We start from the raw sequence: 17,855 nt of genomic DNA on the forward strand, positions 1-17,855 counted from the left end.
CAAGTTGCCTGGTACAACAGACGATGGAGAATGCAGGAACAACACGTCTGGATCAAGAACATCCCCAGCAACACTTAATGCAACACTTACGCCTTTTAAACCACAACTACAATTATGCATGAAAATACAATATGCAAACACTATTTTTTATATGTTTTGGTAAATGTTCTGTTTAATTTACATTGAAGAAAAAAAATTCTTAAGTGTAATTTATCGCACTGTTGAGGTGGGTGGGGTACTTCCGTAAACAAATGTGTCATGAGAATTATTGTTGTATATGGGATGTAAAACAAAATAAAATTGGTGTGATTGGAGATCATGGTCTCTACGGATGTCAATGTCTGAATAATTATTGTCAGAACAAGCATATCAGAAGGTGCAGTATGTCCAGTCAGTCATGTGGTTCTTTATTCTTTACGCCAGGCAGCGTTACATCTGATGCACACATATATTATCATAAGGTACTGTAGTCAAGTCCCAGTTACACCGCAGCAGCTAGAACCAAACTCAGTCCTCACTATACATCTATCTTCCCTTTTATAAACAACTTTCAAATGGGATGGTGGGAGAAAACAGAGACTTTTTACAAGATTCATAGTACCAGGGGATTTCTTCAGTTAATAGCATATTGATTGCCTTGTAAACAGAATGGACAGATACAACTGAGACTGGGCTTGTTAAGAGGCAGGTTGGTACATATAAATATTTATCCTGGCAAGAAACACATATAGCAGTCTTCTACAAGCTAGTCATTAGAAGCATTTGTAAGACAGTGTTTCCGAAATATGTATTCTTTGGCGAGGCGCAACGCCCCCCAAAAGCAACATCAGAAGGTTGAAGACACTGAACATTTCAAATCAGCCTTTTTAGATGTGGGGGGCAACAGTGCTGACCAGGCGGGCCACCTTGCCTAAGAAATGGTAGGAGGAAACACTGGAGGAGAACACGGTCCTAAAGAGTAATGGATTTATGTACAGTAGACACAGGAGGGTACAGTTAGATCAATGGAGGTTTATAGTACAATCAAAGCTGGTTTGTGCATGCATGCATCTGGTTGGCTCCCAGACCAACACCTGATCACTTCCTTAACCCATATAGGCTACATGATCAGAAGAGGTGGTCAGACAGGTATTTCTTACTAAATCAGTGTTCGTTGCTCTTGGTCCTGGAGAGATGAATGCAGTGTGTGCAGGCTTACACTAACACATCTTATTCAGCTGGTCACGGTCTTGGGGTTTAGTTGATTTGTTGAATCAGGTGTGTTAGTGATGGACTGGAAAGAAAGCCTGCACATACTACAACTCTCCAGGAGCAAGATCTAATGAAGTACTTCATAGTTACTAAATAAGTGGTTTTAATTCTTCAAATAAAAAAAAACGATCATATCTCACATTTTAATCTTATAAAAAGGTGCTTAAAATAAATCCTTCCGTCTTTTCTTTGTTTAAATGAGAAGCGGTCGATAGTCGTTACACCACACAGATACATTACCCATGTACATACAGTCTACAGGGGGATGGAAAGGAGAGGGAATCTGCCCTCGCTTTTACAGATGGATGGATGGATGATATTAACAAGCAGCAATGGGAGGAGCATGTACATAGAAAATGGTGCAACACCTCATAATCCTTAAATCATAACTTACACCATAGCACTTTGTTCAGGTCTAAACAAGGGTGTAAATCAGTTGCTTGTCAACAGTGGTTTCCAGATGTTTTGTGCTGTGACCCCAATTATCTTAAAGCCTTTCACTATACCCCTCTGGACAAGTCAAACAATGCTTTAGGCCACCACCCACATTTAGAAATATACGACCATCGATTAGGGACAATTCACTTATGACATCAGTTATCCTTTACGCCAGAGGGTTCCAGTTAAGTGTTAAGATTAGTGTGTGTTTGTGTGTACGCGTGTGTGTGTGTACATGTGTAGGTGTGTGTGACATGTCTAAAGAGCACGAGGCCTCTTGGGGTTGATCTGTTTGCTCGCCTGCTCCTCTTCCTGGAGTGTAGAACGGAAACCCTTCACTTTGTCTGAGATAGGAGAGAGGGGAGGAGAGAAGGGGTGCTAAGATAAAAATCAGAAAAATATACTTGCTAATTACTTGCAAATAATGTGACTTATTCTGATCTAGAATCAGTTATAGAATACCCCATTACCTCTGAGCTCAGTGAGGATGTCTATCTTTTGATCCAGGATCTGTTCTAGCTGCGTGGCGTAAGAGTCCACATCATAATCCACCTCTTCTGTCATCTCCAACAACACCTTCTCATCCTCCAGCCAACGGATAGACTCCTGCACCGGACACACACAGAGAATAAAAGACACACTCTGAATAATATGTGTGTGATTGTGTATGTGTGTATGTACTTGTGTGTGTTTGTATGTGTGTGTGTACCTGGAACACAGCTCGGTGGTCCTCCAGGACCTGTTCCTCCATCTCCACCAGCTGAGACACAGCTTCATGGAAGGTAAAGAGCTGAGGAGACACCTCCTCTTCCTGGGGAGAGAGAGGGGAGATAGATAGAGGAGAAGGAGAGAGAGAGAGAAAAAGGGATGAGAGGGAGGGGAAGGAGAAAGAAAGGAGATAGAGGGAGGGGAGAGAGGAGAGTGAGAGGGCACAGGAGAGGGGAGAGATTAAGAGTCAGAGGGAGGGAGGGAGGGAGGGAGGGAGGGAGGGAGGGAGGGAGGGAGGGAGGGAGGGAGGGAGGGAGGGAGGGAGGGAGGGAGGTGTTATGCTGAATTATAAAATCATTCCTATATTGAAGAACCACACACATTTTATCTGACAGTAAAATAAACTGATATTCTTTCGTGAGTTGAGAGAGGCAGATGAGAGTACTAGTCAGTACATAGAGAGGTGACTGTACGGAAGGAGTGTGCGTATGTTCTTACGTTCTGTTCACAGAGCAGTTTGAGGTCATCCCTCTGAGGTGAGCTGCCGACCCCCCACTGAGCCTCCAGGACCTCCAGCTGGGTGACGCTGTGACCCCCTCCTCCCCCCCGCCCCTCCATCATCACCCCTGGGTCCACCGTTAGCTCCTTCGCCCTGTCGACACACACATATTTTTGTAATTTAGCAGACGCTCTTATCCAGAGCAATTAGGATTAAGTGCCTTGCTCTAGGTCACATTGACAGATTTTTCACCTAGTAGGCTAGGGGATTCGAGCACAAACCACACTCACATTAGTAGGATTCAGTTTTCCCTGACCATGTGATCTGACTGATCTGATTGGTTAAAACAGTCAATGAACCAATGGCAATGAATGGACATCTTATTGGCAGACTCAACAGCCTTGGTTTCTCAAATGACTGCCTCGCCTGGTTCACCAACTACTTCTCTGATAGAGTTCAGTGTGTCAAATCGGAGGGCCTGTTGTCCGGACCTCTGGCAGTCTCTATGGGGGTGCCACAGGGTTCAGTTCTCGGACCAACTCTTGTCTCTGTATAAATCAATGACGTCGCTCTTGCTGCTGGTGATTCTCTGAGCAACCTCTACGCAGACAACACCATTCTGTATACTTCTGGCCCTTCTTTGGACACTGTGTTAACAAACCTCCAGATGAGCTGCAATGCCATACAACACTCCTTCCGTGGCCTCCAACTGCTCTTAAATGCAAGTAAAACTAAATGCATGCTCTTCAACCGATTGCTGCCCGCACCTGTCCGCCCATCTAGCATCACTACTCTGGACGGTTCTGACTTAGAATATGTGGACAACTACAAATACCTAGGTGTCTGGTTAGACTGTAAACTCTCCTTCCAGACTCACATTAAGCATCTTCAATCCAAAATTAAATCTAGAATCGGCTTCTTAAGTCGTAAAACTGACCATCCTACCGATCCTTGACTTCGGCGATGCCATTTACAAAATAGCCTCCAACACTCTACTCAGGAAATTGTATGTAGTCTATCACAGTATCATCTGTTTTGTCACCAAAGCCCCATATACTACCCACCACTGCAACCTGTATGCTCTCGTTGGCTGGCCCTCGCTTCATATTCGTCACCAAACCCACTGGCTCCAGGTCATCTATAAATCTTTTCTAGGTAAAGCCCCGCCTTATCTCAGATCACTGGTCAACATAGCAGCACCCACCCGTAGCACGCGCTCCAGCAGGTATATTTCACTGGTCATCCCCAAAGCCAACTCCTCGTTTGGCCGCCTTTCCTTCCAGTTCTCTGCTGCCAATGACCGGAATGAATTGCAAAAATCACTGAAGCTAGTGTCTTATATCTCCCTTACGAACTTTAAGCGTCAGCTGTCAGAGCAGCTTACAGATCATTGCACCTGTACACAGCCCATCTGTAAATAGCCCAACCAAATACCTTATTCCCATATTGTTATTTATTTTTTACTCGTTTGCACCCCAGTATCCCTACTTGCACATCTATCACTCCAGTGTTTACTTGCTAAATTGTAATTATTTCGCCACTATGGCCTATTTATTGCCATTCCTCCCTAATCTTACTACATTTGCACACTGTATATAGACTTTTCTATTGTGTTATTGACTGTACGTTTGTTTATCCCACGTGTAACTCTGTGTTGTTTTTGTCGCACTGCTTTGCTTTATCTTGGCCAGGTCACAGTTGTAAATGAGAACTTGTAGCTCAACTGGCCTACCTGGTTAAATAAAGGTGAAATATATTTTTTAAATATTCTCAGGCACAAGAGTGAAGGACAAGCTGGGAATGAAAAACATGAAAAACAAAACACCGCTTCTGAAATTAATGAAAGAAAGAGTTAAACATAGATGAAATGCAATAAATGATGGAAGGGTAAAAGATATAATCATGCCACAACTCAGCGCTGACAAACTGAAACTGAAGGACCAATGCTGGTTAAATAAATGATATTAAACAAGCTGTAAAACGTGAGGCCGTGCACGTTTGTAGCCATCCCTTACTAATATGGACACTAGACATTAGCAACCCTTAACATGATGGTTAATAGAAAAGAAAGGGGTTAAAAAGGAAACGAAAGGAGTAGGTAAAAGTTACCCCTGGTCCAGGATCAGATTGATATCATTTTTAATCGCCTGATTGGCCTTATAGTTATTATATGGTTACAGTTAATTTGATCCTAAGTCTGTGTTTAGGGGTAACCTCTCCCTGGAGTGAAATGAGAGGCAGAACAGAGAACAGGTACAGGATGGTAGCTAGTAGAAGTCGTAGAGAGGAGAGACCTGGTGGGAGAGGTGGGAAAGTCATCGTACTCGTAGGTGTTAGTGGGGGAGAGTTCAGCACGACCCCCCCCTCCACCACCCTGCTGCTGGGAGAAGGGGATGTCTGAGGGGCTGATCCCAAACTCCTTCACTCTGTTTGGAGAGGGGGAGAGAGACACACACAGATAGATGCACACACACACACACACACACAGGAGGTAGAGGATCTGGTCAGGATAAGGGTAAATGTTTTGGCTCGTATCAAGAAGGGGGAGTGAGAGGAGGAAGAATATTCTGCAATGACAACTTGAATTAATTAAACTTCTCCCCATTGACTAACAGTCTTAGTAATTAGTAGTAGGTGAGATGTAGACAGTCTGTTAGGTTGAGGTTAGGCAGCTGAATGTCTCACCTGTTGGCGTATCTCAGAGTGTTTAGAGTGTTTTCACAGGAAGCCATTCCAGGAGATATAGTGGCAATCTGTGGGGGGATTAACAGTTGGTACATCATTAGACAATCATTATCGTAGGTGATTTGTGGATAAACAGCAAACCAGGCCAGTATGTGTTAAAGGAGGTGTATATTATGTCACCATGCAGGTCCTGGAGTTCTCCCCGATGAAGGAGTCTCTGAGGACCTGGGTCAGCTTGCTGGCTCTGAACGGGGTGTGGGGCTTGTTCCGACCCAGAGCCCTGATACACTCCTTGAGTGCCAGCAGACTCTTGTTGATCTCAGCCCCCTCCAGGCGTGTCTGGCGGTCAGCGCTGGATGTGTCGGCACCCCTCTCGTTCCCCGCCAAGTCAATCAGCGAGAACTTGCCGTGCATCTTCCCTCGCCGCCGCAGAATGATCTGGAACACGGCGTGGCTACGGGACGAGTGGGCATTGGCCGAGGTCTGACCTGACGTCCTGGGAGAGAGATGTTGGAGAGAGAGATCGAGAGTAAACAGCAGGAAAAGATACAAAACTAGGAGAAAGACGATTTTTAAACATCTTTTAGAACATAAAATGGCAATCTATTAAACAATCCCTCTCTTCCTCCGTGGTTTTACCTGCAGCTGTTTCCGACCTCTATGAGTTTGAGGACGTCTTCAGTACATTTGACGTCTCTCTCCTGCAGCCCCACCACCTGCACCTGCTGCTTCCCATCCTCCAGAACCCTCAGCTTGGCTTTCCGGTTCAGCAGGTCAAACACCTAGACAACCACAAGACAACGACAACACAACAACGCGGCCAGGTTAACACAACCACAACCATCCTCCAGCACACACAGCTTTACGTTCATACAAACAGGTCAAACACTGAAATAACTACAACCACAAGATAACCATACATGGTCATATAAACACGGTCAACACATCCTCCAGGGGGTTTGAAGATATATTGGTCACTTCACTTGCCTTCCCGCTGTAGATCTCAAAGAAGGTGGCGAAGACATTGAGGTCTAACTTCTTGTAGTTTGGCTTCTTCAGCATGAGAAACACGTCTCTCGCTGCACAGAGAGAAAAGGGTTTCACTGAAGAGACAACTTTACACAGAAGGAACACGTTTTAACTCAAGAAAAGCAACTTTATCTGGAGAAAGAGATATGGTGTAGTGTTCGTACCAGCCAGCGCGTAGATCCCTTTAGAACAGTCCTGGTTCTTCCCCGAAAAATCTCCTCCCATTGTCTGAAAGGGAATGGGGTTGAGTCTCCTCTCAAACAAAGGCAATGTGCCAAAAAAGAAAGACTAGAAAGTGTGTGATAACAAACATACAGTATATGCTTTATCAAGTTAGGCCAGACAAAATTGATATATGTTTAAAACCTTTTACTGCCGTGGGCAAAATCAGGGTCACACAGTGTGTTTCTTGGTAGTCTTAAACACTTTTTAGGCTTGATAAAATGCAATAATGTTTATTAATTATGAAATTATGAAAAATATAAATAATATTCCACCCATTAATTTTTATACTTTTTTATTTCACCTTTATTTAACCAGGTAGGCAAGTTGAGAACAAGTTCTCATTTACAATTGCGACCTGGCCAAGATAAAGCAAAGCAGTTCGACATATACAACAACACAGAGTTACACATGGAGTAAAACAAACACACAGTCAATAATACAGTAGAAAAATAAGTCTATATACAATGTGAACAAATGAGGTGAGATAAGGGAGGTAAAGGCAAAAAAAGGCCATGGTGGCGAAGTAAATACAATATAGCAAGTAAAACACTGGAATGGTAGATTTGCAGTGGAAGAATGTACAAAGTAGAGATAGAAATAATGGGGTGCAAAGGAACAAAATAAATAAATAAATACAGTAGGGGGAGAGGTAGTTGTTTGGGCTAAATTATAGATGGGCTATGTACAGGTGCAGTAATCTGTGAGCTGCTCTGACAGCTGGTGCTTAAAGCTAGTGAGGGAGATAAGTGTTTCCAGTTTCAGAGATTTTTGTAGTTCGTTCCAGTCATTGGCAGCAGAGAACTGGAAGGAGAGGCGGCCAAAGGAAGAATTGGTTTTGGGGGTGACCAGAGAGATATACCTGCTGGAGTGCGTGCTACAGGTGGGTGCTGCTATGGTGACCAGCGAGCTGAGATAAGGGGGGACTTTACCTAGCAGGGTCTTGTAGATGACCTGGAGCCAGTGGATTTGGCGACCAGTATGAAGCGAGGGCCAGCCAACGAGAGCGTACAGGTCGCAGTGGTGGGTAGTATATGGGGCTTTGGTGACAAAACGGATGGCACTGTGATAGACTGCATTCAATTTATTGAGTAGGGTATTGGAGGCTATTTTGTAAATGACATCGCCGAAGTCAAGGATCGGTAGGATGGTCAGTTTTTAAAGGGTATGTTTGGCAGCATGAGTGAAGGATGCTTTGTTGCGAAATAGGAAGCCAATTCTAGATTTAATTTTGGATTGGAGATGCGTAATGTGAGTCTGGAAGGAGAGTTTACAGTCTAACCAGACACCTAGGTATTTGTAGTTGTCCACATATTCTAAGTCAGAACCGTCCAGAGTAGTGATGTTGGACGGGCGGGCAGGTGCGGGCAGCAATCGGTTGAAGAGCATGCATTTAGTTTTACTTGTATTTAAGAGCAATTGGAGGCCACGGAAGGAGAGTTGTATGGCATTGAAGCTCGTCTGGAGGGTTGTTAACACAGTGTCCAAAGAAGGGCCAGAAGTATACAGAATGGTGTCGTCTGCGTAGAGGTGGATCAGAGACTCACCAGCAGCAAGAGCGACATCATTGATGTATACAGAGAAGAGAGTCGGTCCAAGAATTGAACCCTGTGGCACCCCCATAGAGACTGCCAGAGGCCCGGACAACAGGCCCTCCGATTTGACACACTGAACTCTATCAGAGAAGTAGTTGGTGAACCAGGCGAGGCAATCATTTGAGAAACCAAGGCTATCGTGTCTGCCGATGAGGATGTGGTGATTGACAGAGTCGAAAGCCTTGGCCAGGTCAATGAATACGGCTGCACAGTATTGCTTCTTATCGATGGCGGTTAAGATATCGTTTAGGACCTTGAGCGTAGCTGAGGTGCACCCATGACCAGCTCTGAAACCAGATTGCATAGCGGAGAAGGTATGGTGGGATTCGAAATGGTCGGTAATCTGTTTGTTGACTTGGCTTTCGAAGACCGTAGAAAGGCAGGGTAGGATAGATATAGGTCTGTAGCAGTTTGGGTCAAGAGTGTCCCCCCCTTTGAAGAGGGGGATGACCGCAGCTGCTTTCCAATCTCTGTGAATCTCAGACGACACGAAAGAGAGGTTGAACAGGCTAGTAATAGGGGTTGCAACAATTTCGGCAGATAATTTTAGAAAGAAAGGGTCCAGATTGTCTAGCCCGGCTGATTTGTAGGGGTCCAGATTTTGCAGCTGGGAGAAGGAGAAATGGGGAAGGCTTGGGCGAGTTGTTGTGGGAGGTGCAGTGCTGTTGACCGGGGTAGGGGTAGCCAGGTGGAAAGCATGGCCAGCCGTAGAAAAATGCTTAGGTGGCCAGCCGTAGAAAAATGACAGTGTTTCCTATCCTCAGTGCAGTGGGCAGCTGGGAGGAGGTGTTCTTATTCTCCATGGACTTTGAGGCCATGAGGCCACTAGAGTGCGATTTGGTCATCTGACTGCAGGTAAGCCCAGCTTCACATAAAAACAAAAATGAAGAAGTGTTGAATAAAGACTTCAAGATGAATAGAAGCTGAAGCAGATGCCTTTAGTGGACTGCTATATATTTCAGCTAGCACATCCGTTATAAAAAACTATGTCTCGAGAAAATGTCTAAAACTCAGCCGGGACATATCCAACTCCTGACAGCAATTCTTTACCATTCGGCCATCAGATTTGCCACCAACTCTACCAACACTGCACTCTATACTCTTCTGTAAACTGGTCATCTCTGAATACCCGTCGCAAGACCCACTGGTTGATGCTTATTTATAAAACCCTCTTAGGCCTCCCTCCCCCTATCTGAGATATCTACTGCAGCCGTCATCCTCCACATACAACACCCATTCTGCTAGTCACATTCTGTTGAAGGTCCCCAAAGCGCACACATCCCTGGGTCGCTCGTCTTTTCAGTTCGCTGCAGCCCCTGGAACAAGCTGCAGCAAACACTCAAACTGGACAGTTTTATCTCAATCTTTTCATTCAAAGACTCAATCATGAACACTCTTACTGACAGTTGTGGCTGATTTGCGTGATGTATTGTTGTCTCTACCTTCTTGCCCTTTGTGCTTTTGTCTGTGCCAAATAATGTTTGTACCATGTTTTGAGCTGCTACCATGTTGTGCTGCTGCCATGTTGTGTTGCTACCATGCTGTGTTGTCATGTGTTGCTGCCTTGTTATGTTGTTTTCTTAGGTCTCTCTTTATGTAGCGTTTATTTTTAATCCCAGCCTTTTGGTAGGCCGTCATTGTAAATAAGAATTTGTTCTTAACTGACTTGCCTAGTTAAATAAAGGTTAAATAAAATAAATAAATACATGTATTTAAGGGGTATAAAAGGGGTAACATGACCAGGACCCAAACTTTAGTCCCTGTGACTGTCATTCCAAAACTATTAAACCAAAAGTGGCAAATCTTTTGTTGTACTAAAGGTTGTTTAGTATTTTTGTAAGTGGTTCAAATAGTATTTCATTTGAATTTGTTATTATCTTTTATTAGCTCGCCTCACTTCTCAAAAAATGAAATCCGTTAAACAGTAAATAAACTTTGTAAGGCCTTAGCATTAAAAAGCTAACACACACTGAAAGTGTTCAACTCACATGTGTTTTCCCACTTCCTGTCTGTCCATAGGCGAAGCAGGTGGCCATGCCCCTCTCAAAGATGGTCTCAACCAGTGGCCGGGCGGTGAACCTTGGGAACGAGGGAAGAAATGCTTTAAATAGGTCAACCAAATCACAGTAAAGAGCATTTAAAATTACAATATTATACACTACCAGTCAAAAGTTTTAGAACACCTACTCATTCAAGGGTTTTTCTTTATTTTTCCTATTTTTTACATTGTAGAATAATAGTGAAGACATCAAAACTATGAAATAACACATATGGAATCATGAAGTAACCAAAAAAGTGTTAAACAAATCAAAATATATTTTATATTTGAGATTCTTCAAATAGCCACCCTTTGCCTTGATGACACATTTGCACACTCTTGGCATTCTCTCAGCCAGATTCATGAGGTAGTCACCTGGAAGGCATTTCAATTTGTGGAATTTCTTTCCTTCTTAATGCGTTTGAGCCAATCAGTTGTGTTGTGACAAGGTAGGGGGGGTATACAGAAGAGAGCCCTATTTGGTAAAAGACCAAGTCCATATTATGGCAAGAACAGCTCAAATAATCAAAGAGAAACAACAGTCCATCATTACCTTCTTCAAGTGCAGTTGCAAAAACCATCAAGCACTATGATGAAACTGTCTCTCACAATGTAGAAAATTGTAAAAAAAATAATTTAAAAAAACCCTTGAATGAGGTGTTGTAAAACTTTTGACCGGTAGTGTACTTTGGAATAAAGGATGCGTTTATCTCAATGGAAGATTTGACTCATACACACAAGAATTTGGCCCAGTTCACACGATTCTTTTTGTTCTTGAAACGTACCTGTAGACCATGTCGTTGTCGGTGCTGTCGTCAAAGGCGTAGTCGAAGCGGAAGGTCTGGTTCTCCAGGTACCTGGTCAGGTCCACCTTCTGCTTGGGTTCATGGACCATCACAACGTCCTTACTGGGGATGGTGATCACATCCAGGTCCTTCATAGTCAACTCTGAGGGGTGAGGTGAAAAGGACTTCTGAATAACCCACTTTTGAAATAGAAAGAATGTTTTCAAGTGAAAGAGAGAGGAGTGTGATGCTTACGATGCTGTTAAATCTCTGCATGTAAAAGACCATCTGATCATGAAACAGTTGGTGTGCCTGTGTTCGATTTATGAAATTCTGATACTCACCTTTTTTATTGAGGGGCCGTGCTCGTACACACACACATATCCTGTGCTCCTCATCGATCTGAAAGGTGAAACAATATCATACGTACAAGATGTGATTCAGTTAGAGGCGAATGAAGACGTGTCACCACTCTATCTATGAAAGTAGATCTACAGCTAACTAGACCAGGAGACAGATCAGATTTAGATATATACATACCAGATCAGCAGTGGTTAGAGGCCTGTAGTCAAGACTGGCTCTGAAGTCTCTGATCATACACATGATCTCATAGTTTGGTACAGTCACATCTACCTCCTGGGAGAGAATGGCACACGGTTAAAGGTGTGTGTGTGTGTGTGTGTGTGTGTGTGTGTGTGTGTGTGTGTGTGTGTGTGTGTGTGTGTGTGTGTGTTGGTGTGTGTGTGACGGTGTGTGTTTGTGTGTGTGACCCTGCCTGTGCTTTCTTCTCTCTCAGCTCCTGTTGTTGTAGTCTCCTCCTCTCTCTCTTCTCCTGTAGTTTCTCCACCTCCTTCACACAGTTGGATTTCCGCCGCGCTGAAACAGTTCAGGGAAGACAATAATCAAAAATAATCTAGTACAAATGTATAATAGTGATCCACGGTACGTCTGTCCTTTTTCAATACACTTCAACGCTCTTTAGAGGCAAATGCACAAGACAAGCAAAAGATCAAAGCATGAGCGCTAAGCAACACATTCAATAACATTGCAATAAAAGTGAAGCCCACCCCTCCAGGATAGTGGATATATAGAGAGAAATTACAATAGCTCAGTGAGAGAGCTATTCTCTGGCTGCCTCTCTGTTCTTCCAGCAGTACAGCTGGGCTAATAGGCCTATCTGTGTCTTTCTGCCTGGGAACATTATATCACTGGTCATGTGTCCCATCGTAACCCACCAGGGGGAACAACACATCTCAACACACAGCAGAGAGCTCTGAAACCAGGGTTTACATTAATAGGAAATGAAAACGACTGGCTGTTAGCATGGCAATGTATTTAGCAATAACCAGGACTATTTAGCAATACCCAGCTGGAGTGTGTGTATGTGTATGTGTGTGTGTGTGTGTGTGTGTGTGTGTGTGTGTGTGTGTGTGTGTGTGTGTATTACCGTTCTGCTGTTGTTGTAGTGTCATCTGCTGTGTTTGTAGGGCTGTGAGTGCTACAGGTGGGGGTGGTTCTGGTTGGCTTTGCTGGTGCTGTATTTGACTGGGTCTGGCTCGCGTTGTCCCCACTGCTGCGGCTGGAGACACACAACATCATTCACAATACAGTTTAGTCATTGTTAGTACATTGTTTAGTAAATGCACATTGAGTACATCCCATATTATCTTTGGACACAACGCTTTCATCTCGTTTAATTGTATGTATTTTAAATTCAAAATATGAGTAATGACTGTCACATATCTGCAGTGTCATCAACAGGTTATTATCTCATTTCCATTACTAAGCTAGTTATCACTCCCCAGACCCTCTCTCTCATTTCCATTACTAAGCTAGCTATCACTCCCCAGACCCTCTCTCTCATTTCCATTACTAAGCTAGCTATCTCTCCCCAGACCCTCTCTCTCATTTCCATTACTAAGCTAGCTATCACTCCCCAGACCCTCTCTCTCATTTCCATTACTAAGCTAGCTATCTCTCCCCAGACCCTCTCTCTCATTTCCATTACTAAGCTAGCTATCTCTCCTCCCGACCATATCTCTCCTTTCCATTACTAAGCTAGCTATCTGTCCCCAGACCCTCTCTCTCTCCTTTCCATTACTAAGCTAGCTATCTCTCCCCAGACCCTCTCTCTCTCCTTTCCATTACTAAGCTAGCTATCACTCCCCAGACCCTCTCTCTCATTTCCATTACTAAGCTAGCTATCTCTCCCCAGACCCTCTCTCTCATTTCCATTACTAAGCTAGCTATCTCTCCTCCAGACCATATCTCTCCTTTCCATTACTAAACTAGCTATCTGTCCCCAGACCCTCTCTCTCTCCTTTCCATTACCAAGCTAGCTATCTGTCCCCAGACCCTCTCTCTCTCCTTTCCATTACCAAGCTAGCTATCTCTCCCCAGACCCTCTCTCTCTCCTTTCCATTACCAAGCTAGCTATCTCTCCCCAGACCCTCTCTCTCTCCTTTCCATTACCAAGCTAGCTATCTCTCCCCAGACCCTCTCTCTCTCCTTTCCATTACCAAGCTAGCTATCTCTCCCCAGACCCTCTCTCTCTCCTTTCCATTACCAAGCTAGCTATCTCTCCCCAGACTCTCTCCCCTTTCCATTACCAAGCTCGCTATCACTCCCCAGACCCTCTCTCTCCTTTCCATTACTAAGCTAGCTCTCTCTCCACTCTCTCTCATTTCCATTAGTAAGTTAGCTATCTCTCCCCAGACCCTCTCTCTCTTTTCCATCTGTTTATTTGTATATTTAGACTGTTGCTAAAGATATCATGGTCTTTCTCGCTCTCTGTCTTGCTGTCTACAGATATCATGGCCTCTCTCTCCAGATATCACGGTGCCTGAGGGCTATTTTCCCCATGTATTCACAGATGGGCTTTTTATTTCCCCCATGTATTCACAGTTTCAGCTTCTTTTGAAACAGAAACTAAGAGTTTCAGAAATATTTGCAAAGTGATATAACACTTACTCATTCAAGGGTTTTTCTTTATTTTTACTATTTTCTACATTGTAGAACAATAGTGAAGACATCAAAACTATGAAATAACACATTTGGAATCATGTAGTAACCAAAAAAAGTGTTAAACAAATCAAAATACATTCTTCAAATAGCCACCCTTTTCCTTGATAACAGCTTTGCACACTCTTGGCATTCTCTGAACCAGCTTCATGAGGTAGTCACATGGAATGCATTTCAATTAACAGGTGTGCTTTGTTAAAAGTTAATTTGGTGAAATTTCTTTCCTTCTTAATGCGTTTGAGCCAATCAGTTGTGAAGGTAGGGGGGGTATACATAAGATAGCCCTATTTGATAAAAGACCAAGTCCATATTATGACAAGAACAGCTCAAATAAGCAAAGAAAAACAACAGTCCATCATTACTTAAAGCCATGAAGGTCAGTCAATACAGAAAATTTCAAGAACTTTGAAAGTTTCTTCAAGTGCAGTCGCGAAAACCATCAAATCAAATTTTATTGGTCACATACACATGGTTAGCAGATGTTGATGTGAGTGTAGCGAAATGATTGTGCTTCTAGTTCCGACCATGCAGTAATATCTAACAAGTAATCTAACAATTTCACAACAACTACCTTATACACACAAGTGTAAAGGAATGAATAAGAATATGTACATAAAGATATATGAATGAACGATGGCCGAACGGCATAGGCAAGATGCAGTGAATGGTATAGAGTACAGTATATACATATGAGATGAGTAATGTAGGATATGTGAACATTATATAAAGTGGCATTGTTTAAAGTGGCTAGTGATACATTTATTACATACATTTTTCATTGTTAAAGTGGCTAGAGATGAGTCAGTATGTTGGCAGCAGCCACTCAGTTAGTGATGGCTGTTTAACCTCTCTTGGGTAGGGGGCAGTATTTTCACGTCCGGATGAAAAGCGGGCCCAGAGTAAACTGCCTGCTACTCAGGCCCCGATCCTAGGATATGCATATTATTAGTAGATTTGGATAGAAAACATTCTGAAGTTTCTAAAACTGTTTGAATGATGTCTGTGAGTATAACAGAACTCCTAAAGATTGATTCTATACATCGTCTGACATGTTTCTACGGACTGTAACGGAACTTTTTGACTTTTCGTCTGCACCTAGTGATCGCGCGTCATGAATTTTGATTACTGGGCTAAACGAGCTAACAAAAAGGAGTTATTTGGACATAAATTATGGACTTCATCAAACAAATCAAACATTTATTGTGGAACTGGGAGTCCTGGGAGTGCATTCTGATGAAGATCATCAAAGGTAAGTGAATATTTATAATGCTATTCTGACATCTGTTGACTACACAACACGGCGGATATCTCTTTGGGTTGTGTTGGTCTCTGAGCGCCGTACTCAGATTATTGCATGGTGTGCTTTTTCCGTAAAGTTTTTTTGAAATCTGACACAGCGGTTGCATTAAGGAGAAGTGGATCTAAAATTCCATGCATAACAGTTGTATCTTTTAGCAATGTTTATTATGAGTATTTCTGTAAATTGATGTGGCTCTCTGCAAAATCACCGGATGTTTTGGAACTACTGAACATAACGCACCAATGTAAACTCAGATTTTTGGATATAAATAGGAACTTTACCGAAAAAAACATACATGTATTGTCTAACATGAAGTCCTATGAGTGTCATCTGATGAAGATTTCATTTTATCTCTTTCTGCTTTTTGTGACTCCTCTCTTTGGCTGGAAAAATGTTTTTCTGTGACTTGGCTCTGATCTAACATAATCGTTTGGTGTGCTTTCGTCGTAAAGCCTTTTTGAAATCGGACACTGTGGCTGGATTTACAAGTGTATCTTTAAAATTGTGTAAAATACTTGTATGTTTGAGGAATTTTAATTACGGGATTTCTGTTGTTTTGAATTTGGCGCCCTGCAGTTTCACTGGCGAGGTGAGACGCTACCGTCCCACATACCCTAGAGAGGTTAACAGTCTGATGACCTTGAGATAGAAGCTGTTTTTCAGTCTCTCGGTCCCTGCTTTTATGCACCTGTACTGACCTCGCCTTCTGGATGATAGCGGGGTGAACAGGCAGTGGCTCGGGTGGTTGATGTCCTTGATGATCGTTTTGGCCTTCCTGTGACATCGGGTGGTGTAGGTGTCCTGGAGGGCAGGTAGTTTGCCCCCGGTGATGCGTTGTGCAGACCTCACTACCCTCTGGAGAGCCTTACGGTTGTGGGCGGAGCAGTTGCCGTACCAGGCGGTGATACAGCCCGACAGGATGCTCTCGATTGTGCATCTGTAAAAGTTTGTGAGTGTCTTTGGTGACAAGCCAAATTTCTTCAGCCTCCTGAGGTTGAAGAGGCGCTGCTGCGCCTTCTTCAACACGCTGTCTGTGTGGGTGGACCATTTCAGTTTGTCCGTGATGTGTACGCCGAGGAACTTAAAACTTTCCACCTTCTCCACTACTGTCCCGTCGATGTGGATAGGGGGCTGCTCCCTCTGCTGTTTCCTGAAGTCCACGATCATCTCCTTTGCTTTGTTTACATTGAGTGTGAATTATTTTCCTGACACCACACTCCAAGGGCCCTCACCTCCTCCCTGTAGGCCGTCTCGTCGTTGTTGGTAATCAAGCCTACCACTGTAGTGTTGTCTGCAAACTTGATGATTGAGTTGGAGGCGTGCATGGCCACGCAGTCATGGGTGAACAGGGAGTACAGGAGAGGGCTGAGAACGCACCCTTGTGGGGCCCCAATGTTGAGGATCAGCGGGGTGGAGATGTTGTTTCCTACCCTCACCACCTGGGGGCGGCCCGTCAGGAAGTCCAGGACCCAGTTGCACAGGGCGGGGTCGAGACCCAGGGTCTCGAGCTTAATGACGAGTTTGGAGGGTACTATGGTGTTAAATGCTGAGCTGTAGTCGATGAACAGCATTCTTACATAGGTATTCCTCTTGTCCAGATGGGTTAGGGCAGGGTGCAGTGTGATTGCGATTGCGTCGTCTGTGGACCTATTGGGGCGGTAAGCAAATTGGAGTGGGTCTAGGGTGTCAGGTACGGTGGAGGTGATATGGTCCTTGACTAGTCTCTCAAAGCACTTCATGAATACGGAAGTGAGTGCTACGGGGCGATAGTCATTTAGCTCAGTTACCTTAGCTTTCTTGGGAACAGGAACAATGGTGGCCCTCTTGAAGCATGTGGGAACAGCAGACTGGGATAAGGATTGATTGAATATGTCCGTAAACACACCAGCCAGCTGGTCTGCGCATGCTCTGAGGACGTGGCTGGTGATGCCGTCTGGGCCGGCAGCCTTGCGAGGTTTAACACGTTTAAATGTTTTACTCACGTTAGCTGCAGTGAAGGAGAACCCGCAGGTTTTGGTAGCGGGCCGTGTCAGTGGCACTGTATTGTCCTCAAAGCGAGCAAAGAAGTTGTTTAGTTTGTCTGGGAGCAAGACACCGTGGTCCGCGACGGGGCTGGGTTTCCTTTTGTAGTCCGTGATTGACTGTAGACTCTGCCACATACCTCTCGTGTCTGAGCTGTTGAATTGCGACTACTTTATCTCTATACTGACGCTTAGCTTGTTTGATTGACTTGTGGAGGGAATAGCTACACTGTTTATATTTGGTCATGTTTCCGGATACCTTG

The 17,855-nt window shown here is 43.9% G+C and overlaps 1 protein-coding gene across 3 annotated transcripts in view; it reads right to left on the bottom strand.

Moving 5' to 3' along the window:
• Window positions 1-386: 386 nt before the first annotated feature.
• The window catches only part of LOC139537388 (kinesin-like protein KIF2A), a 51,243-nt gene continuing 33,774 nt past the window's right edge, over window positions 387-17,855 (bottom strand). For 2 of the 3 annotated variants that reach the window (XM_071338634.1, XM_071338626.1), the window contains exons 5-20: window positions 12,698-12,829; window positions 12,026-12,126; window positions 11,791-11,886; window positions 11,595-11,652; window positions 11,251-11,413; window positions 10,416-10,506; window positions 6,775-6,838; window positions 6,569-6,660; window positions 6,221-6,363; window positions 5,762-6,077; window positions 5,582-5,649; window positions 5,191-5,322; window positions 2,896-3,049; window positions 2,399-2,500; window positions 2,160-2,295; window positions 387-2,033 (exon numbers count right to left, since the gene is read on the bottom strand). In XM_071338634.1, coding sequence (XP_071194735.1) covers window positions 1,948-2,033; window positions 2,160-2,295; window positions 2,399-2,500; window positions 2,896-3,049; window positions 5,191-5,322; window positions 5,582-5,649; window positions 5,762-6,077; window positions 6,221-6,363; window positions 6,569-6,660; window positions 6,775-6,838; window positions 10,416-10,506; window positions 11,251-11,413; window positions 11,595-11,652; window positions 11,791-11,886; window positions 12,026-12,126; window positions 12,698-12,829 — 1,934 coding nt within the window. In that variant the 3' untranslated portion in view covers window positions 387-1,947. The remainder of the gene's footprint in view (window positions 2,034-2,159; window positions 2,296-2,398; window positions 2,501-2,895; window positions 3,050-5,190; window positions 5,323-5,581; window positions 5,650-5,761; window positions 6,078-6,220; window positions 6,364-6,568; window positions 6,661-6,774; window positions 6,839-10,415; window positions 10,507-11,250; window positions 11,414-11,594; window positions 11,653-11,790; window positions 11,887-12,025; window positions 12,127-12,697; window positions 12,830-17,855) is intronic. The other variant, XM_071338644.1, reaches the window with a different exon arrangement.

The sequence above is a fragment of the Salvelinus alpinus genome, chromosome 1, assembly GCF_045679555.1.
Source record: "Salvelinus alpinus chromosome 1, SLU_Salpinus.1, whole genome shotgun sequence".
Lineage (NCBI taxonomy): Eukaryota > Metazoa > Chordata > Actinopteri > Salmoniformes > Salmonidae > Salvelinus > Salvelinus alpinus.